Source organism: Pleuronectes platessa, chromosome 6 (genome assembly GCF_947347685.1).
Source record: "Pleuronectes platessa chromosome 6, fPlePla1.1, whole genome shotgun sequence".
Classification (NCBI taxonomy): domain Eukaryota; kingdom Metazoa; phylum Chordata; class Actinopteri; order Pleuronectiformes; family Pleuronectidae; genus Pleuronectes; species Pleuronectes platessa.
The window spans coordinates 28,039,695-28,063,776 of NC_070631.1; the positions used below are offsets into that span (position 1 = coordinate 28,039,695).

The 24,082-nt window shown below is 39.5% G+C and overlaps 1 protein-coding gene across 1 annotated transcript; it reads right to left on the reverse strand.

Moving 5' to 3' along the window:
- Nucleotides 1-252: 252 nt before the first annotated feature.
- On the reverse strand, nt 253-23,984 carry ccdc22 (coiled-coil domain containing 22). Its single transcript, XM_053424495.1, has 16 exons — nt 23,598-23,984; nt 21,656-21,833; nt 19,655-19,787; nt 18,533-18,639; nt 10,722-10,806; nt 10,202-10,371; nt 9,810-10,025; nt 9,550-9,720; nt 8,463-8,582; nt 8,250-8,366; nt 8,063-8,164; nt 7,768-7,875; nt 7,303-7,398; nt 6,478-6,537; nt 6,309-6,383; nt 253-879 (listed from the first exon to the last, which is right to left on the reverse strand). Exons 1-16 carry the CDS (start codon nt 23,645-23,647, stop codon nt 766-768), a joined length of 1,902 nt encoding a protein of 633 aa, XP_053280470.1. The 5' UTR covers nt 23,648-23,984; the 3' UTR covers nt 253-765.
- Between the last annotated feature and the right edge of the window lie 98 nt (nt 23,985-24,082).

Here is a 24,082-nt window from a genome sequence, read left to right on the forward strand (position 1 = left end):
AAGTCTGTAAACACAACTGCTTAATATTGAACACTATACAATGAAACAGATTACTTTATTTGAATGGCTACATTATTTGTAGAGCTCAACTTGTCTCAGTAATGCAAGAAGTTTGTTAGTTTTATTCTTAAAGTATTTTTTCCTGTCTTCGTGTCATTGCCTGCTTTTGCTTATCTTTAAACCTTAATTTTCAATGTTGAAGACACTTCATTGGGGTGAAATATGAAGGATATCACTCACTCATCATGACCCTTGAATTTTGAAGGCATCTTTATTTAAGCTGGTAAACAACATCAATACTTTTCTATTGGGGGCATTATTATTGGACTCCATTCAAATACTACTCAACATATTCAGTTCAGATATAATCATGACACAAGGAACAGCCAATCAATAATTACTGTATTAACAGTTTCAATTTAAAGATTTCATTATGATCAAGATATGAAAACTTTGCATACAGCAATATGAATAATTATACTTTACACAAGAGGTCTGACAGTCTCCTCTGCTGTCCAGTGTCATGTTTCATTTGTGTACAAATCAATCAAGCAAGGACCCCTTAAGAAAGCATCAAGAAATGAACACTGAAGTTTGAAAATCGAATTGCCTTCTCTATCCATCCACATGTTATTTTCATGGTACCAAATTCTAATTGACTCAAAAGAAAAGCATGTCTCCTATGGGAGTTCTCTCTCAGTCCAATCCAGGTGTTTTGTTAAAACTTTAGCCTCAGCAGGCAGAAGAGTGAAACCAGGTCGACCCTCAGCCTTCTCGGACTTTGGCAGCGAGCGCTGAGTTCTCATGTCGAATACACTTGTAGTCATCCAGAATCCTCTCCAGGTTTGACACAGTTTTGTTTCCATTTTCTGTCTCAATCTATGGACAATTTTTAAATAACAGTGAAAAATGTTGTTAATTGTCCATCAAATCACTGTAAATGATACTGCATATTAAAAAGAATGTATTGACATTTTGAGATGTTGACATGTTGGCTGTTACAAGGGCTGGGCAATTAACTGAAAATGTATAGAAAAATATAATTTATAACCTTCAACAGAATTGTCGGCTAATTCTTTCCCACATGTGTGCATTCACGAACTGTCGGGTTTCCACCACGCTCATTTTGCAGTGGTGGCCAGGGTACCTTGTACTGTGCTGTGTTAGCATGTCGCATGATCTCATTCCTCCACTCATCTGCGCTCACTTGACACTTTAACAATAAACACTAATCAGAAGTTATTAGGACACGTACAGGAATTGAAGTTCACGTTGTTTTTGTTTTATGCGCTCGTTCTTTGATCTTAATCAAGGTAAAATTTTGAAATAATCAAGATATTGATTTGAAGTTATAACGCCCAGCCCAAGCTGTTACACAACACTACTATTAACAACTACTGTATGCACTGAAATGTGGTATTATCATTCTGGGTTAAATTTGATACTCTAGATTTTCTCTTGTGATTTACTATAAAAGTTGTTGATAGTAGGACTCAAATACTCGTAAATCATTTCTTTATTGTGTTGTCCTAGTGTACGTAAATGGTTTCATTAGCTTTTCTAGTCTTGATGACCACTCAAAGCACTTTACAGTACAGCTTGCCATTCACCCATTAACACACACATTCATACAGCGCATCTATTAGCAGCACTTTTTTTTCTATGAGGGGAAATTCAGGGTTTAGCATCTTAAGGACATTTCGGCATGCAGATGTGGAAGACTACAATCGAACTGCCAACCTTCTAGTTGGCGGACGATCACTCTACCCCTCAGCCGCCAAAGTCTCTTCCTCTATATCTTTGGTATGTAAATAGTCACTTTGATTTCTTACTCTTTGGATATCTTGAGGTAGATTGTGGATTATGATGTATTTTTCTACACACTAGAGTTAAGAAGGATTAATTAATTATACATTATAAGCCAATGTTGGTAAAAATTTGACCAATTTATATATAAATAGAGGATTTCAACCTTGACTGATAAAATCATTCATAATGCTATTGCTTTTGATGTTGGGATATCATACAGATGTAACACTGTTAAGATTAATATGGAGATGGAGAAAACAATGAGAATACTGTTTCTGTGACCTAAACTACAGGAGATATGAACACTCTAAATCACAGAGGTCCCCCAAAAACTTAATTATAAACCCATACCCATATCTTCCTTAATAAGAATCCGAGATACATGACATTTCGGTTCCATAGGTTTCTCATGTGACCGAATCAGCATGAAACAAATACCTGTGACAGTGCGGTTCAAAAGTGACCACACGGAATGGCCGTCAAATATAAATCAGGAATAAAATGAATGCTGTGTAGAGAAATATTGATCATATATGTTACGATAGGGAGCCACATAACTTCATGTCTCTGACCACTTCTTTATCGCTTACTCTCTCAAACTGACAACCCTACCACATCAACAGACTCTGTGCCTGTCCGTCGCAACATTCGTTCCCTCTCTCCCGCCTCTCTAAACTCCTCTGTTTTATCAGCCCTCCCTTCCACTGACTCTTTCTCAATCATGCATCCTAACTCTGCCACAGACATTCTCCTTTCTACTCTGTCCTCTTCTCTTGAGGGGCGGCTGTGGCTGAGGGGTAGAGTGGTCGTCCTCCAACCTGAAGGTCGGCGGTTCAATCCCCAGTCTGACCCATCTGCATGCCAAAGTGTCCTTGGGCAAGATGCTGAACCCCGAATGGCCCCCAATAGAATAACAAAGTGCTGCGAATAGATGCATTGTATGAATGTGTGTGTGAATGGGTGAATGTAAAACTGTACTGTAAAGCGCTTTGAGTGGTCATCAAGACTAGAAAAGCGCTATATAAATACAAAGCCATTTACCATTGACTCTCTCTGTCCTCTTACGTAACGACAGGACCGCAAGTCCTCCCCAGCTCAATGGTTGTCTGACTCGGTGCGTGCCGACAGAGCCACTATGTGAGCATCAGAAAGGAAATGGCGGAAATCTAAACACCCGGACGACCTGCTCGCTTATCAGTCTCTTCTCTCCTCTTTCTCTGCCTCTATTTCCACAGCCAAAAGCACTTTTTCTAAACTATAATTCAATCTTCATTTTCTAACCCAAAATAACTCTTCTCCATCTTTTTCAACCTCCTTGAACCCCCAGTCCCCCCCTCCTTCCTCCCTTCTACCAAGTCACTTTGTCAACTACTTTACTAAAAAGATAGATGACGCACCCTCCTCATTTTCTAATCCTCCTTCTATAACTACCTTTCCATCATCTTCATCTTCATCCCCTTCTACCATAGCTATGGTGATGACACCTAACTACTCCTGTCTTTTCCCCGATCTGAAACACAGGTAGCAGCACGAATATCTGCCTGTCTGACTGACATCTCTCAGTGGATGTCTGCACACCACCTGAAAATTAACCTGGACAAGACTGAACTACTTTATCTCCTAGGGAAAGACTCTCCCAACCATGACCTATTAACTTTGACAACTCTGTGTTAGCCCCCACTCAGACTGCTAGGAACCTGGGTGTGACACTCGACAGCCAACTCTCCCTTACTGCCAACATTACTGTAACAACACGTTCCTGTAGAGACATGCGGTACAACATCAGGAGAATTACGCCCCCACCTCACTCAGAAGGCGTTGCAGGTTCTGGTCCAGGCTCTGGTCATCTCACGCCTAGAATATTGTAACTCCCTCCTGGCAGGTCTACCTGCTAGTGCCATCCGACATCTGCAACTCTTACAGAATGCAGCAGCTCGACTGGTTTTTAAACCTACAGTTGCAATCAGAAATATTCAACCCCCCAAAGATTTTAAGGATTTATCAATTAAAGTTGACAGAATCTTGCTCTTTGAGCAAGATTCTGCTTTGGATGACTTCTTTATGAGTTGAGTGATACAGAAAATCAACACGGAAAATGCATGATGTAGTATTTGTGTGTAGCAGTATATTTTGTTAAGATAGCCATGTCACAATTATTCAACCCCTATATAATATTGTTGTTTTTAAAGCTGTCTGAGAGTTTTTTTGTCCTAAAGTTGAGTTGAAACATTATTAAGCCTTTGGGAACTCTACACTGATCCTTCATTTGCTTCAGTTGTGATGCATATATAAACTCCAACCATGAAGGTATTCAAGGTGAGTTGCAATCATGGGAAAGACAAAGGAGCATCCACAAAAGCTGAGAGAGGAGATTATTTCATCACACCTGAAAGGCCTTGGGTAGAAGAAGATTTCCCCAAAAAATGATATTCCAAGAGACACAATTGGGAACATTATAAGGAAGTTTAAAACTTATGGAGCAGCTTCAAACCTGCCTGGCTGTGGAAGAAAGCTCAACATTTCATCAAGGACCCTCAGCAACTTAGTCAGAACAACTCAGATAAACCCCTGTGTGACTGCAAGACACCTACAGGATGACCTGATGAAGGCTGGTACAAGTGCGTCAGTGGCAACTATAAGACGTGTACTGAATAAAAAAAGACTTCATAGCCGGCTTCAAGACGCACTCAGCTCTTGACCACAAGGAACATCAAAAGTCGACTACAATATGTCAGGAGGGATTTGGATAAGACTACTGAGTTTTGGGTGACAGTTCTATGGACTGATGAAACCAAACTGGAACTGTTTGGACGTATGGACCAGCGGTATGTCTGGTGTGTGAAAGGCCAGGCTTAGGACCAGAAGAATACCATCCCCACAGTCCAGCATGGAGGTTGGTCAAAGATGATGTTGGGCTGTTTTTCTGCGGCAGGAACTAGCAATCTTTATTGTGTACATGGCATCATGGATTCACAGAAATACCAGGCCATTTTAAAGAGGAATGTGATGCCTTCTGTTGACAAATTAAACCTCATTGGACTTTCCAGCAAGACAATGATCCAAAGCAAAACCTCAAAGTCCACCAAAGCTTGGTTGAGAAAAAGATCCCGGAACGTCCTGGAGTGGCATTCACAGTCACCAGATTCAAATTTGATTGAAAATCTTTGGTGGGATTTAAAGAAGGCAGTTACAGCATGGAAGCCATCAAACATCACTGATCTAGAGGCTTTTGCACTTGAAAAATGGGCAAAGATTCCAATCGAGAGGTGTAAGAAGCTTGTCCGCACTTACCGAAAACATTTATTAGAAGTTATAAAAGCTAGAGGATGCGCCTCAAAGTACTGAAGCTGGGGGGTTGAATAATACTGAACATGCACATGTGTCGAAAGAGTTACATTTTTCATTTGAACTTCAAAGTTAAGTCAACTTCTGTTGTCAAAATAACTACAATATGCATCAATAAATATCTTTTGTTGTTTGATGAGGTTTTTTGAGTCATTTATTGTCATTATCTGTCATCCACATCACTATAATGTCTATTGAGGTAAGGGGGTTGAATATTTCTGATTGCAACTGTATATTCACTCACACTACCCCGCTCCTCCGCTCCCGTCACTGGCTACCAGTGGCCGCCCGCATACGTTTCAAAACATTTGTACTTGCGTACCGTGCTGTGAACGGATCAGGTCCAGTCTACATCCGGGTCATGGTCAAACATTACCCCCCAGTCCGTTCACTCCGCTCTGCTTCGGCCAATCGGCTCGTTGCTCCCTCACTGCGAGCTAAACACTCATCAAAATTACTACTGTTTGCTGTCCTGGCTCCTAAATGGTGGAATGAGCTCCCCATCGACATCCGGACATCAGAAAGTTTACACATCTTCCGACATCAACATAACATCTTTGAACCTAATAATTTAGTAGCACTTTAAGGTTACTTACTTATAGCACTTTGTAGTTTTGCTTTATTTTTGAAGAAATTGTACTTTCTTGATTCTTGTTGTTCTGGGTTTGTACCCTCTGGGTTGAATGCACTTATTGTAAGTTGCCTTGGATAAAAGCGTTAGCTAAATGAAAAATGTAAATGTAAATACTGTGACTGGGACAAACGTGATCAAAACAGGCTAGACGGTTTCTAAAGAAGCAACATGAGAGAAGTCAGTCTGTTCTCTCTGTGTTGATGTGGTGCTGTCAGCAGGGTCCACTTTTAGAGATTGGAGGAATGGGCTGGTTCATTACAAACTAACAGACATCAACAGCTTTGGTAGTTGTTATTGAGCCTCTTCTCCATAACAACTACCAATTAGCTGCACTGTTGTTATGTGAAACATGTCTAAACAAAATGCGGACCAAACAGATTAAACTATTGTGTTTCTATGTATTTGTTGAACCGGTATTTAAGTTCACACACTGTTTGTCAAACTGCAATTAAATCTTTCTTTAAAAGATAATAAAATGTATAATGTAATGATGGAACCATCACTACTAAACAAATCCTACCTGTTCTTCTAGATCTCGAATCTCTCTCAAAATTGTGCCTGTCTCCTCGATGGTTTGGATCAACTGATTACAGCTCTATAGAAAAATGCAACACAAAAACATCACATGTACACATTGTCTAGTAAGAACGAAAGGGAGGTTGAATTATAACAAATCCAGAGAAACATACTTCATGCAAGGCAGCCAGGTACTTATAGGATTTGCGGACAGATTCATCTTTTTTGGCATCCTGCACATAACAAAGAAAAATTTATGCATACAAGAAAATCTTTAATACTTTGTCACACACGGCAGTCGTGGACTGCAAAGAACTGAAAAAATCCTTAATATTAATAATTATGTTGGTTTGTCTGAATACTTTAAGCCTCTGACCTCTGGAATATGAATACAAATGACTGTAGTGCCAAATAGTGAGTGTAATAGTTTTGGTAAACCCCTTAAATTAAAGCTGAAAGACTGCACGTCAACTACATCTTGATGGCTTCTTTTCAAATCCATTGTGAGATTTCAAATCATTAAAACTGTGTAGCTGTTCACATAATTATTTATCTGAGTGTGTATGTTGAAAACAATTTCAAGAATGCACACGATTAAAAAGCACACTTGTTCTCTGAGGGAGTCCAACCTGTTCACATCTTGTGAAATTAACTTGAAATTAGTAAATGAAGATGAAGCAAAAAATATACTTAAAAATATATATTTCACATATACAAAGCAGGGGTTGGTCATTAAATTCAGACAAAGGTCAGTGTTTGTGTGTTCATATGTGTTCAATAGCGTATGTTTGCTTTGGTATTATACTGTTTTGCTATTTAACATGAAGGTCATTTTAACGGCTTAAAAATGAATGTTGTGAATTTCAGGTTTGTTTAAATAGGTGCAGCTACTACATCAGAAGTCTTCATTTTGCTGTTGTTTGACTTCTAGTTTTGAGAAATAACCCTCTCCAATTATAATGTAAACAAACAAATACTAAAAAAGAAAGACAGAAAACCTTGAAGACCAGCTCATCAGTCACAGCAAAGGTCCTGTCCAGTTTTCCTGTCAGGTTGTTGATTTCTTTCTGGAGCTCCTTAGTATCTGACAATATCTGTCAAGGAAAGTCAAATCAGTATTAATGATGTTACAACTGATACACAGTCTACTTTAAGTGCTATCCCAGTGACTGCAGTGACAGAGCATAGTTATACACTACGTTCATTTTGTAAAGACAACTTAGTTTTCCTTGAAATTATAACTATATGTAAAAAAAACTAACTGATATCCATCCTACATTTGGCTGTATTCGTTGTTGATGTGACTCTGGGCCATTATAGTGCTTTTCAGAGAACTTTATTTTATCTGCACTCTTGTTAAGAACTGAAAGTCCTATGGACAGTTTTCCCATAAGTTACCCCGACACCAAATGGTCTTGCTGGTCAGCTCTACTCATCTTGAATCCACCCACTTCTAATGTTACCTTTGTAATTTCCTCCTTCTGTTTCTTGATGTTGCTGACAATCTCTAGAATCCTCTGAGTGTATGCTGACCGAGACACATCCTGAGGAAGATTTTCTAACTCTGTTACCTACATTGGAAGAGAAAAAGTATAGTGCAGTGGAACACACATCAAGAATATTTAACACTAATTGTGCAGACAACCACTAACTCAGTTGTAAATTTCAAACTAACCTACAGTATGTTTACATAACATTTAACATATGAGCATAGGTTAAACACTTCATTTTCAAAAGACTTGTAATTAAGTGGGTTACCAATTGTTTGTACATTTCTTCTTTTTTCCTGGCCTCCTCTGTAGAGATACGGATCTTGTCATGCAGGGACCTGATTTCAGACATCATTCTTGATGACTCCAGCTGAGGAAAATGGAGAAATATCAACAGAATCTAAATCTCTTTACATCATAATGTAGTTAAATATTTGTGGTAAGGCACCACTTACATCATGGTTGCTGCATATTTCTTTGAGTGTACGGTACTCATCCATATGTGGAGCTCTGTGTTTCTCCCATTGAGAAGCCAGATTCACCAAACGCTTAGTGCTGGCCTCTACCAGAACCTAGAGAAGAACACACAGGTTTCCAAATGTGAACTGTTCCTGAGTTTGGCATGCCTCCAATCAGCAATTATAAGTGATCTCTCTCAGCCCTCCTACCTGAAGCTTCAGCAGGTTGTCATCTGCATCTGGCAAAAGGCCAATTGTTTTCTTCTTCACCTGCATCTTGTTCTCTTTTTCAGAAATTCCCAGCTCGCTCTGCTTTAACTCATTCAACATCTACAGCAAAACACATCACACACATAAAGCATCATTCATAACCCCTTTTGGACATTGGGACTGCTGTATTCCATATTACTCTTAATACATCACTCCTTTTCCTTTAAGGTTAAATCTACCTTCAGGTTTGAAACTTGGGACCCATTTAACAGCTTGCAAAAGTGTGACTCATGTGTCTTCGATAGTTTTAGACCAGCAAATTCATTTTTTCCTTGTCCAGCAAGAAAACAGCTTGACTGAAGTCAATGGTCCAGTATCTTAATGTTATTTAAAGGGTGCTCTATCAAGAGAGTGATATTTATATACTGCTTGTTACAGATGTACATGGTCTGTCTGTCCGAGCAGTTTCACACACCAACATATTTATTGCCTCTGCAAATTTGATCTTATAACAGCAGTCCACCAAAGTGTAAGTGCACCTTGCATTATAGGGAATGGTAGATGGCATGTTGGTTTATCACATGTTACATCCAAAACACGAAGATTACTTAAGGCTAAGTACAGCCTTTTCTGGCAATTAATTGTACATACTGCCCTATTTGCACTTTCACCCATGTGATTTAGCCCATGAACTTAGATATTAAAATAAAACCCTTTGTGCTTTTTTGCAAATAGACACCATTAAACTAATGTAGATAGTGGAAACTTTGAATGTGAATTTACAACTCTCCACATTTGAGAAGGCAAAAAATCTCGAACATTTTAGTTTAGTTTAGTTTAGCAGCCCAGGCAAATGATCAAGACTTCTTGACAACAAGTGTATGTTTGAGTCCAAGTACAGATTCAAAATTGTAAACAAGAATCTAATTCAAGATATATAAATTGATGTCAGTCTTACACATATATCTTTGACCACAATGTATTACTTTTTAAAAATAGCAACTGTATAAGGGAACAGCGGCATCATTGGCTTACAGTCAGGCAAACGTGGGTAACGTACATCTGTGCATTTGGCTCAGTGTTTCACCTGTGTATTAGTGACACTAATGTGCTTCATGTCCGCTGTTAGCTGGTCACCATCACTGCAAAGCTGCTGGAATTGGTGCTGGAGTGCAGCCAACTCCATCTGCTGACGGTCCTGGATGTCACTCTCTGACTGATGCCCAGATGGGATGGGGTTAGTTACAGATGCTGACTCCTGGAGGACAAATGCACAGCCATATGGATACTTGGGAGATAAAGAATGCACACAGTATCTTGCAGCATTGTGCTGGTGAAGATTTTCACCTGTTCAAATGTGAACTTTTTAGTGTGGGTGAAGTGGGTCCCTTTGGTCAGAATGAGGTCGGACAGGGCAGAGCCCTTGAAGGTCTGCAGTAGCTCAAATAGGTCAGTGTTTGAGCGACTACCGCCAAAGGCACTTTCAGAAGCAGGTACTTCAGCAGCACGAAGCTGCTCCTTAACACGTTTCCGCAGTCGAGTCAGTTTTCTTGATCGATACTCCTGTTTAAGGAACATACAAATTTACCAGGGAATGTTATAATAAACATGTTTACATGCGTGGGAATACATTATATATAATAGACCGATATACCAGTCTATTATACATATACACAATTTAGTGAGATAGATATAGGTGTCGAGATGTATATCTAACTGTAGCAAGTGTGATGATTTACCTTTGGAGTGAGGCGAGAAAGGAGTCCCTGACTGTTCCACTCATTGTCCCACTCCTGAGCAGCACTCAACTCATCGGTGTGCTTCTCAAGTAAGGATGCCATCAAAGAGGTATGAAAGGAAAGCTGGGCGGTTACAGGCGGAAGAATGTCTCGCTGGTAGTTCTTCTTAACTGAAATTACAGCACAAACATACACACTTATTCTAATTCTGTAGCATATTTTCAACAACGTGTTAACACATTGATGATGCAATATTTACAAGAGCTTTTCGATCACATAATTTCCACCAAAAAGTTGATTTCTTAATAAACAGAAATACTTAACATAAAAGGCTTTGCAATCAATGATAATTTTACATCCATAGGAAGTACCAAAGCAAGTGATATAAACAAACATTTTTGGACCTCTCTTTGAGTTGGGTCAACCTGATTGATAGAGCAGATTGACAGTGCATTGACATACATGCGATCAACGAAAATCATAAAGCACGTACAGTCCTGTACGTGTCATAGATGCCTACCTTTTAGCTGCTTCTTTTCTGGGCCTTTAGTGAAGGGTGATAAACGTAGGGGCTGTGCATGGAAGCTATGCAATGCTTCTGGACTCTAGACAGGGAAAATGTAACTTGTCAGAATCTGCCGGGCATTCTTGAAAAAACATTAGTAGGGCTGCTCGCTACTTCTACTGTGAGAAAATGAATTATAAAGATACAATTTTGAGAATATCTGTACTTCATCTAGACAGTGTAGAGATGTCTGTAATATATTCTCACAACGTTTAATTGCTAGTTTTAAAGTTTTGATGGGAAAAAAAGTATTGGACTTCATAATTGCTGCCACCTCAGAAGTGTGTGCGAGTTTTTGCTTAATTGGGCACAGAATTCAGTGTAGGTTGAAAGTTCTTGCACTTACTGATGATTTGCTATGAATTTTCAGTTTTTTTCTGGTTGCTGTAGCACCACCATCAGGACTATTGGTATATGACTGGGCCCATGTGCAAAGTTTGGTTTAATATCATACATGGGATGGTGGATTTTCTTGGAAGATTAATAATAAACATAACCCTGACAAAACAAGGAGGACAGTCCGAACAGCAACCTGGCCCCTCAATAATCCCCTAAATGTCAAAACTAGAAGTCCTCATTTATAAGAGTACTTAAAGGTGCTAAAGGCCGAATTATAGTCCTGCGACTGCAACCGCGGAAAACCACGCAGTTGCATCGACGGACTCGTTTTGGTTTATGCTTCTCTAACGTGTTGCGCGTGTTGCAACGCAATTCACCGCCAGAACACTAGGCGGAGTAACGTTTTTTGTCGAAGACAAAACACACAAAGAAGAGAAGTCTTCTTCTTCGTCGACTGTTTATTTACATCGCCACTCCGGCTCCTCATAGCCTATTTCTGGCGGACAAATCGGCCAGTCAGTGACGGGTTATACAAGTGGTCATACTTTCGGATCTCTTCTGCCAAGTGCTCATCTATTTAGTCCATATTAGTTCTTCTAAATCTTCTGTGATTTCCGCGTATTATGGGGCAGGAAACCGGAAACTAGACTCCAGACGGGATGTAGTAAGCCGACCAATCACAAGCCTTGCGGACTGCGTGAGGCTCGCGTCGTTTTGTCTTATAGTTAGAAAAATTGGCGGACGCACGCAAGCCGCCAGAGGGCACGAAAGGGGCGTGTTGCATGTCTTGCGTGCATGCGTGCGTGCGTACAACCCGACTATAATTCGGCCTTAAGTTTCTTGCTGGGAGCAGTTGTAAGTGTTGGTCGCTTGCAAAGAGTTTCATTAAGAGGTCCTGATACATGCTGTGTGCAGTACTTCTTTAGGGAATACTGCACTATACAGTAACTCACGATGTTTACAAGAAGTTAAAGCTCAGAGCCTGCCAAATTTCCCATCACACGATTTATATCATTACGTGGTTAATAGCGTTGCTCCGTAAACAGGTAGTGAACTTAAAGCATACAAAATCCTTGATCCCTACCAGTATTTTGTTGAAGACTGGGTGACATGTCTGTGCATAGACGACAACAACTGCCTCGTCATGGCAAAGGTAGAACAGGCTACCACATGATTTCAAGTCTTTTTTCATTTTACATTTCATGACGCACCTTTGTATTAGTTCTGGCTTGTCTTTTTTTCATATTGTCTTATGAAACGCCTCTTTGCATAAGTCCTGGCTTTTTTTAACTTGTAGCCAGTGGTTCCATTATGAGCACCCGTTCTATTTTGACAAGTTCTATTTAAGTGTTTAATGAAGCCTGCTGCCATCAGTCTGCTGTTACCTAGTCTTTGTGAAAATTCCAGGTCAGATTGCAGTGTGCTAACATATTGTAGCAATCACACAGTTTTTCTCTGTAAGAATATGTTGCTGTTTACTGACAAAGAGGACAAGCTTAAAACAGGCCTACTCGATGACTAAGGCTCAAAAAAACAAGTCAGAATGACCCTAAAGCACAGGGGAAACTAAGCTACTGTATACCAGCACTCTGACTCTTACTAACTAACTAAAATACTGTGACTTTATGGTATGGACCAGGTTTTTATACCTGATGCTGACCATTTCACAGCAGAAATCAATTATGTTGAGGCCTTCTGCATGTCTGGAATGTTACCAGCAATGTTGGCTAAGTATAAATGCCCAGATAGCCAAACTTTATAACTAATACACAGTCCACAGACACAGAATATGAAGAGTAAAGTTGCTGTGCCTTGAACGTTGAGTAAATGGAATAGCTCATATCTGTATATATACATATATGTGATCAAAACAGTGATGTTGAACAGTCTGTTGTGTATGTTCATGCAAAAAAAGCCAAGATGTAACCGCTTAATGGGATATATTTTAATTTTAGGAATGAAGTTTGTGCCATGTATATAGAAATAACAATACAAATGTATATTTTAAGTGATTTTAATAAATATGACAGACCTTTACAGTCCTGGATCAATTTTAACACCAGCCATCCAACTGATTTAACTTATAATGTAAAAAAAAAGAAATGGAATAAAACAAATCCCTGAGAGTATATCAATGATTGTATTTACACTAATAGTCCAGGCAAAGTAGCGTTTTACGACCGACTAATTGTAAAATAATTTTTTTCAGCAAGGATCATTTCTATGAGGTGTCCAGAACAACATACTAAAAGTCCTAAGAAATCCTAGTTGAGGAAATATGTTTAATTCTCATCAATCCAATAATGCCAGGCAACAATACACCTCATTGGGGCAATTTTTTTCCTTTACTCCTATCAAAATGAAACTTTACACAATGAAAGTACCCATGAAAAGTAACATTTTTTGTTTTACAAGTTTCTTTGAAAATGAATTTGAATATGCAATGAGCTCCACACTTATTGAATATGTACTATTTGGCATAGGCAGAATCATTCATATGTATGACAAATACATCGGCCCAATCTTCATCCAATCATCCTACTGCCAATGGGTGATGGCAAGCTGCTTTTAGACTGGCCTCTAACCTGAAAACCGCCTGGCTTGGTAGTACCTGCCAGGGGTATAACCCCCATCGGTATAGTCTTCATTAAAATCTGTGTTTCCCCATGGAAACCACTGTAAGGCCAATTGAGATACTAACCCTATGTCGGTAGGGTATCATATTATCTGCTAGAAGAGTCTAGACTATCCACAGATTCGATCATTAGATATGATCATGCAACAATATTAGGCATCTTCCCAGAAAATGCTGACAGTGGAGATGTCTGTTTGCATAATTGTGAAGCGGAGATTGTCTGGAATCTGGCAATATCAAAACCACAATGGTAGGACAGATCGGCGTATCAATGTTTTTAAATTTTCTCTTATTAAACTCAGACAAAACAGAGGTTATAATACTTGGCCCCAAACACGTTAGAGATACATTATCTAAAAATTTGTCCACGCCTTTGTTACATCGAGACTCGACTATTGTAATTCATTATTATCAGGCTCCAGCAGTAAGTCGTTAAAGACTCTACAGCTTGTCCAAAATGCTGCAGCACGTGTCCTGACGAGAACAAAGAAAAGAGAGCACATTTCTCCAGTATTACACTACACTGGCTTCCAGTTAAATCTAGAATAGAATTTAAAATTCTCCTCCTCACCTTCAACGCCCTTAATAGTATAGCGCCTTTTTATCTTAAAGAGCTGTTAGTACCTTATAAACCCACTAGAGCACTGCGCTCCCAGAATTCAGGCCTACTTGTCGTCTCTAAAGTCTCTAAAAGTAGAGTAGGAGCCAGAACTTTTAGCCATCAAGCCCCTCGGCTGTGGAATCATCTACCACTTTCAGTTCGGGAGGCAGACACCATCTGTTCGTTTAAGAGTAGACTCAAAACCTTCCTTTTTGATAAAGCTTATAGTCATAGCCAATTAGTGCGGCAGAACGTTACTTGTTCTATTTTATGACACATGACACACGGAGCTTCTCTTTCCAGCTTCTCCTTCCTCTTCTCCATCCCTATCCCCCTTTCACGGAATCCCTTTGCTTTATCACCCGCAGATCCAGGGCCTCTGTGGCCGCACCATGGATTGCGGTTTTTGGATCGCGCATCAGGGGTCGCGGTGTTGGATCCAGTGTGGCGGATTCTGTGTCATAAGGGCTGATCGTGGTGCTGGTGGCGGACCCTGTGTCGCGTTGGCATTGGGCACGGGGCGGTGGACCAGGACCGCGGCTTGTGATGGGTCCTGGTGGGCAGCGGTGGACGGTGACTGAGGACTGGAGTGGCGGCTGGTCTGGATGGTGGATCGTGGTCCTGCTGGTTGCTGACCATGGACTGTGATTGCAGCTGGACTACTTGGCATGTCATGTTGGGGTTGTCCTTCGAGATGTTTACCCTCATCAATGCTGCTAAAAACTTTAATCTGGATGATGTTTTCCTACACGTGGCATCTATTGCACTTCTGTCCATCCTGGGAGAGGGATCCCTCACATGTGGCTCTCTCTGAGGTTTCTATGTATTTTTACCCTGTTAAAAGGGTTTTTTAGTAGTTTTTCCTTAATCTTGCTGAGGGTTAAGGACAGAGGATGTCACACCCTGTTCAAGCCCTATGAAACGAATTGTAATTTGTGAATATGGGCTATACAAATAAAATTTGATTGATTGATTAAATATGTGCTTAGTGCCAGATGGAAATAAATGCTGGATGATGCCAGCTCTATATTGGAGAAATTCGCTGATTGATTTCAAAACGGAATTAGCTGATGCATTACACAAAGAAAAGAGTAACATAGCAATTGATAGCTTTTGTTCTGCTGATTATTTTCATATGTAGTATGTTGTGGTGGACTTCATAAATGATTCAAAAGAGAAACAAGCATGTGAAAATGGGTAAAGAATGCAACAGTTAATTTTGGCAGCTATTTTTGATTTAGTCTTAGTCTTGGTCTTTTGACGAAAATGCATATTAGTTTTAGTCACATTTAGTCATTTTTATCCTTCTTAGTTTTAGTCTAGTTTTAGTCGACGAAAACAAATTACATTTTAGTCTAGTTTTAGTCGACGAAAACGAATTACATTTTTGTCTAGTTTTGGTCTAATTTAGTAGGCACATTAAACTCCTTTTCTTCCCTTCTCAGGCCCAGGGAACCTGTGTTGTGTCTAAAACTGCATAATAGTCTAGCTTGCAGTACTTAGGTTGTCCATTAGATATCCCTACCAGCATAAAGCCTGAAACATGCTTCTGCGACTGCTTCTGCGACTGCGTCTGCGTCTTTTCACGCCGCTGTGGCGCAAGACTCGTTGTCATTCATGCTTCCCCAACCGTTGCGCGTCTTACAAAGCAATTCCGCGCCAGAACACTAGGCGGAGTAATGCTTTTTGTCGAAAACGACCTGAGAGACGCCTTCTTTCTTCTTCATCGATTGTTTATTTACATAGCTACTGCGGCTCCTTGTAGCCTTTTTCAGGCGGACAAATACGCCAGTCAGTGACGGGTTACACAAGTGGACATACTTTCGGATCTCTTCTGCCAAACGCTCTTCTATTTGGTCCATATTCATTCTTCTAAATCTCCCGTTGTTTCTGCCTGTGTTATGTGGCATGAAACCGGAAATGCAGCTCCAGAAGGGATGTAGAGCAGACCAATCACAGCCTTGCGGGCTGAGTGAGCTTGCGGAGCTTTGCCGTAAATTTTAGAAAAGGGGGTCGACACCCGTCAGCACGTAAGGAGGGATACATAAGCACGTAAGGGACCCGGAAGGGCTCTTGCGCTTACGGGCCCGTGAAAACGCAGAAGCATGTTTCAGGCTTCAGTCTATAGCAGGGGTCGGCAACCTTTACTTTCAAAAGAGTAAATTAAATAAAATTAAACACAGAACTTTGTAGGGCTATTTGAGTCCTCCCCATATTTGTGGAAAATGTATGAAATAAGAAGTGTCCTATTTTGAAATAAATAAAATCATATAGCTGCAGCCTAATAGCTTAAAATATATATTTAGTTTTAAATGTGAAAGCAAAAAGTGAGAGCAGGTCAGGCTGGAGGCGGACACAGAAACTGAAGATCGGTACAAACCAACTGCAGCTTCTGCTCTGATCAAGAAGCTGCTGCGCTGATCTCTGAGCAGCTGAGACCAGAGAAACTCTGTGCTTTCACTGTTTCCATAGTTAAAAATCAGCCGGTGAGTCACTGACCGGCTTCTTCACGTGAACGAGCTCTGATCTCACTGTGTCTCTCTGAGCGAGTGAGCGGGGCGGGGGCGGAGCCTCGGGACCGGTGCGCTATCTGGGGCACACAAGCACAGACACACGCACACACAGACACACACACTCACTCGCCCGCTCCTGATACTTCATGACGGCCTGATACGATGATGTTTAAAAAGAATTTGTGACATAGTCAACCACCAAAATTTTCGTCTCGTCTCGTCTCGTTAACGAAAGTTAAAATAGATTTAGTCATAGTTTTTATTTTCAAAGATCCGTTTTCGTTACGTCTTCGTCATAGTTTTCGTCAACGAAATTAACACTGGAATGCAATCAGGATCTTTCTTTGCAGAAGTTTTATTTGTAATCATAAAGTGATTACCTCAGACGGTGTACAAATATGCGATTCCTCCTGGATTTGGTTGCATTTTCTAGCGTTAGCTCATTCAGTGCGTCTGTTTGAAATGAGATGATGCTGTGGAATATGCTGTGATTTCCGCTTCATAAAATTATTTGCAAGTAACGAATACTATCATTTCAATCTTTTTAATTAAGATCACTAATAACAGTAACTTACCTCATACAAAATGTGCACTACACAGTCTTGTGTATTTGGATGGTTGCCAATTCTTCTAATTTATGGCTGTGATCCACTTCTGCCTTCTTTTCAAGACTTTGGCATATGATTAGGGCTATATTATCCATGCCTTGCCTGTTAGTACAGCCCACTGCACAACAACAAATTTGATTGATGATTCATTGAAGAGGAGATAACCATGGTTGAATATAGGCCTAGATTACAAAGTTGGCTTGGGGGAATTTGTGAATGAGAGTATTAGTTTTGCACTGGCATCCAGCAAGTAACATGTCCCTTTTGCAGTCCGGTAGAGGGTGGGACCTTGGCTGGACAGACATTGTGTAGTCAGATGCAAAATATCAAAAGGTCAAATAAACCGGGGACTGGAAGTAGTTCTGTGTTCGTTAGGATTGGGCAATATGCAAACATTTTCGAATCTGCAATCGACTGCCCGCAACCACTGATTGAGAATATATTTGTGCACATCAGCATCAGCGAGTGCAATTAAGGAAGCGCCGTAAACACTTGAGATCAGATCTCACTTCACCTCTCAGTGTGCGAATAAACACATTCATCATTTGTGTTGGTGAAGACCAAATTATGTTGTTTTTACTTTGTCTGAGTTTACACATGAGTGTGTCTGAATGTGTGTGTGAGTGAATGAAAGTGAGCAGAGTCAGGAGAGTGTGAATAAAAGCATGAAAGATTTGACTATTTTAGGAAAAATATTGATCATTATGTGATCGGGGTTGATATTGTGAAGGTGGTTACAAACAAATCAACATTTAAACTGTAGTGGGTCAGGAGACGGCAGCTGAGTCAGTGACGGTGTGGATGGACGCATCAGCGCAAGAGAGGAGAGAGAGAAATTGAGCGAGCAGACTGAATGAATGAATTAATATACAAGTGAGTGCGCGCCAAACAATCGGCAAAAGAAAAACAACCAAAGATGGATTCAATGACCAATAAACAATATGTAAGCAGTCTGATTAATTTAAATATGCTTGATTTGGCTATTCTTTCACTCCTGCTGATCAACTGGAGATATCCTCATATATTAAAGCATTTTCTTTTTGAACTAAATACATCTTTGAAGAGATTACTTGTGTTTCGATGTGCAGTGGTAGTCGGCAGTGCGTTGGCAGCCAGGGAACGGCCAGCTGGGCTTTGATTGCAGCAGCAATTCCTCTCTGGAGAACCACTGATTTACCTGCAAAAAGAGAACATATCTTAGGATGAATCATCAAATAATGCAAATAGAGTGTCCTTGGGCAAGATACTGAACCCTGAATGTCCCCTTCTCATAGAGAAAGTGCTGTACATAGATGCACTGTATGAATGTGCGTATGAACGGGTGAATGTAAAACTGTACTTTAAAGCGCTTTGAGTGGTCATTAAGCCAGGAAAATCATTATATAAACTACAGACCATCTACCATTTACTTTGACATCACAATCTGCCTCCTTTTGCACCAGCAAACACATGCCCAGTATACATGTAAGGTCATTTGATATATGTTTGCAGGTGTATTAGTAACAGTAGACTGTAGACCAGGGGTCACTAACAAAGGGAGAGAAACGGATGAAAAAAGTGGGGGATTGGTATAAGAGGGGAAGAAACATTGTTGAATATTGCGATGAAGATTTGACTTGTGATAAATAAACATAAACAGTCCCTGGTTAGGACGCAGGCAGAGAGAGAGAGGGGAAAAGAGTGAGCAAGTGTCTGATGAATGCATATGCTGCTTTTACAAAGATTAAACAAAAAATTCTCGATCGTTATGTGATGATCACTGTTGATATTGTGGCGACAAACAAGTTGAGTCAATGTAGTAGGTCGATTTCTCTCACAACTCACACATCATCATTTTCTGACATTAAACATTTTCACATTTCAGTCATTTTGTCTGTAAGAAAAATTTCTCTGGTTGATTTCTGGAGTTAATAAACCTTAAATTTCTTCAGTGACAGTTTATGTTGCAACAAAGTTAAAAAACCCCAGCATGATCAACAATTTAAAGGTTGATAACTGCTGACACACTCACTATAAATAGACTTGAAAACATTTGCGAGCCAAGCAACATAATACAGTATCATAACATGGAGTTTTTGGTATAAAGTAGGGATGGGTTGCGACAGCAAGCATGACACAATCCCTTCGGCTAACTGGTAAAAAATATGTTGTGTTATACAACTGTGTGGATGATAGACTGGATTTCTCTGTACCTGTCGGCTGGTCTGAGGTTTCAGCACCCTCTCTGGGCAACTTCTCCACCAGGCACATGAGCAGGGAGCGGATCTCCGGCTCGTTACTGTACAGAAAAGTCTGATAGCCTATCTCTCCTTTATAACCAATTTCCTGGGAACCAAAATGGCAAAGGGAACATTTGCTCATAGTATGGCAGGTCCATGAATGAATAAATTAATGAATGAGTTTATTAATTAATGAATGTATTAAAAGATGGGCAGATGGATATAGATTATCTTATTCTATGACATTCAGAACTGTACTATAAATAATGATATTCAACTATTATTCAAAAATAATACACACACAATGCATCAACAGAAACAAAGAGAGACGGACACATTAGCATGCTCAAGTCTTCCTGAGGTAGTTTTGTTCAAATTATAGGTTTTTAAAAAGGAACACCTTATTTCAACTTACAGTTTCCGAAAGAGGGTGTATAACAATCTATACAGAGCTCGATACATTTACCTTTAATCACTATCAAGCGTTACTGTTGAAGGAATCCATTCTTCAAATAGGGTTTTTTATTGTGAAATATTTGCAGGAGCGGAAGATGCACGGCTTTATACCGTATAGTACTTGTATTTATTTGAGTACACAGGACTACTTTTATATATGGAAATAGTCCTTTTTCTGGCCATATTCAAGGCAAAGCGAACGTAAAAAACAATGTGCTGCAGTAGCAGCTCCTCTGCAGAACACATTGTTTAACTGAAAAGCTAAATATTGTGCATTGAACTAGGGCTGCTCCTATTGATTATTGTTCCGATTAATCTAACGATTATATTTTATTTCTCGATTTATATAATAACGCATTTATCAAAAATATACATTTTAATTTATACATTTATATTTATTTAATCATCTTCTCCTAAATACAAAAAAATCTGAAAACAAACAAAGTATGCACTCCAAGACATTATTCCTCTTACAGTTCCATATCTCTGCAAAATTAAATCTGTGCAAGAGCTTGTTCCATTCAAGTTAAAGGAATATATCAAGCTATATTATCATGTCCAACAAAATCATTGAAAACATAAGTATTATCCAAGTAACTTTCTGGAGGAATATCAAAACACTGTAAAATCAAGTTTAGCAATCTATCAAAAAAAAATCTTGAAGTAGCCTTGTAGTTATAGTATTTCAATAATGTTTATTATTAATTATCACACTGAACTGAGGTGTATTCTATTCAATACAATACAATTTATATTATTTTCTTGCTTCAAGTTAATAATGTTTGTATACAAAATAAAGATCGATTTTCTATGTGCTTGGACTCTCCATTAAAAGATATAACATCACTTTGTGTGTTACAGTGCAAACTTGTTGCCTTTGATTTCTCTTCCCTATGTTTCCCATGTTTTGTATTTGTGGTCCAAAACAGTCAAAGATATTGCTGCTAAAACTCATGCTAAAAGTTGCATATAGTACTCCAATAAAGCCAAATATTTAGGTGAAGTTTGAATTTGATGAAATCGAAAATCTTTTTTAGCACAGTTCAATGGATGTGCAGAGAAATTAGCATTCTGTACACAAGAGAAATATTTAGGAATTGCTCAAATTTGAAATGGCTAGCATCTTGAAAACACTGATCAGAGGAGCCGATCAGATGAGGCAAGAGCTGTCACTTATGAAGTGGAACTCTCAAAAAAGAGATGAAAAGGAATTTAGATGGCTCTATCATCTTTTCTTCACTAAATACTTACTTACTAACTTAGGTAGTTATTTGATAACAAATATAATTAAAACAAATTCCACAGCTGATGGTAATAGCTAGTGAGTGAAGGGCATCTTTAAAATGTGCAGTATAGATTAAACATGATTAAACGTGAGCTTCACCGTTCTGGCAGTTTTACCAGGTATCTTATCACCATTTGCTTCTAAGTGATGCAAAAAAAGTGTTTGTGCTCCTGTTAAAGCTGGAGGTGTTCTAATTCACTTCAATCAAAATAAATAAATAAGAAGCATGTTACCTGACAGGCTTGTGCTAGGCTCATTCCTACTCTGAAACGAGCAGACATGCCTGGAGGTAGGGAGGTGGGCAGCGAACTGCCAAGGCCTGGATCAATCACCTGGATACATCGGACCACCGCCTGCACGATCAGCTCACTGCTGAACTGTCTGACACTGTCAATCTCCTCACTCACCTCCCTGTCGGTAACAAAGACAATTTTAAGTCCCCTCGAATTGAAGATTATAAGTGTTCACAATTTTTCAAATTTTATTTCCTGGTATCAACATTGGTCAAATATGAAAATAATACTACAACTATTTTATTGAATTATAATCAATTAAGTTATGCAGGTTATCCACTAACCAGAGGCTTGCTGGTTTGCTCCACAACTCCTCCAGTCTAAATGCATTGTGTTACAATGCCACCATGTGGTTGAATGAGATCATGTTTCAGGGAAAGTTCCATTCCAGTTATTGTGCAAAGTTTCATGTTTCTAGCTCATTCCAGCTAATTTTGAGCTGAGGAGGCAGACTACAAATAATAATAACAAACCAAAGTTAAAACAATAGGCTCTTCGGGGTCAAATCGTTATAAACCAACCTGTGTCTCAAAAAGGTCTTAACTGAACCAGGATTTTCAGAGGCCTTTGCAGAGTAGCAGGGTTGCATCTATAGCAAAAAAAACTCTGAAGAACTCTGATGATTTTCATTGTGAAATTGTTGATAAAACAAAAAGTATTATTCTAACCACTAGTTTTGTTTTGGGTGTTTGGGTTTAATTTCTAAAAAGGTTTTGAGCATTTCGCGAAGAAAATGTGTTGACAGTGTGCTTCTGATATATTGGATCATAAGGGACATTATTTAGAATGACCACTCACAAACACATGAAATTCAAATACTTTTGTAGATTTTTACTGAAAACACACATACAGACAAAATGCTCTCACATGGACAACATTTTACAAAAAAGGGTAAGCTTTGATAACCAAGTCACCACGTCAGTTTATTTATTTCAAACAACATAAATTCTTTAAAATGTTGAGCAGGTTTTAAAGGCTATTTAAATTACTGTTTTTTATTTCCCAAGGCATCTGGATTAAACCGTCGCCATGTGCACTAACCTTAGTTTTCGTAGTTCAACTAATGTGGCGCTGCCAGTCTTAGCCGTGAATTATAACAAACCCGACTAATCAATTAATAAGGTAGTTGTCAACTATTTTCATGTAGAACAGTGAGATTAGTGGGTAGGACCCTTCTACACAGTGCAATACCAAGGATGCGGTCTACCCAGCCAATAAAGGAGGTGGTCTTCATGGGCAGGGGCATAACTTGGGATAAATCTAATCAACTTTTGGTAGTTAGGATTAACAGTGAAGTTACTCTGGATGTCACAAGTTAGCCCTGAAGTTACATTACCAGTACCTTTGCTTTGCAGTGCAGGCCGCAGGAATTGTTACACACCAACTACCCACACAACAAAGAACTTGAATGGGAGTGGAGGGTTTAATACTGGCCAAGTCAATCACTGAACCTTAAACCAAGAGAAGAATATTGTATCTAAAGACGTTACTGAAGGGAGAAAGACAAGAACCTGGGAGGCATTGGTTGAAAAGCTTCACAAATGAAGAATGCAAGTTATGTGATGTAAGTGTGTCAAAGGCTTGATACAGTTATGCAACCAAATATTGTGCCTTTACTTTGCTCACCTAACATACTAATTGTACTTTGTGCAAGCATGTTAAAAATCTAGATGTAAACAGCAGAAAAGAAAGGTGGAAATTCTTCACCTTTTGATCTTAAACCCAAATGTGAACAACAGAACAATAGCATGATGGTCATTCCATGTTAATGGGTTCAAGGCAGCCATGTCTCTAATTATCAGACTTGACATTAGTCAGCTAGCGTCATTCCAATAACTGGAGGTTGGGTTAGCTCTGTACACAACAACAACAAAACACTTACGTGCCGACTTGTTTGAGGGCGTGAATCAAAATTTTGTCAACCTCCTCCATGGATGTATTTTCTCCGAAGACAACTAGCTAACAGACTGGATTCTATTATAACATCTGATGCTGCTGGTTCTGGTTTAAAAACACTATGTTAGCTCATATACGCCTCTCCTGAGACGAAGATAGAGAACCGGCTCCCATCCTCTGTTAGCTACCAGCTGGTTAGCGAGGCTCCCACTCCTCACTTCGCTGACACTTCGCCACTGTTACAGTTGAAGTGTCCAGCCACAGCCAAACTTGTGATAGAGTTTTGGAACTGAAGCTGAGTAGTGCTACCAACATGAAACAAGTGGTACCGCGGATCCTGTTCCGTGTGGGAGGAAGTAAAAAAAGGGAGAACCACGGTGGTGTTTCTGGGAGGTGGTGTTTCCTCTCGACCTAGTGTTCATGAGAACAGCTGAAGAATTACGACCCAAGAAATACATTTCCCAGCATACA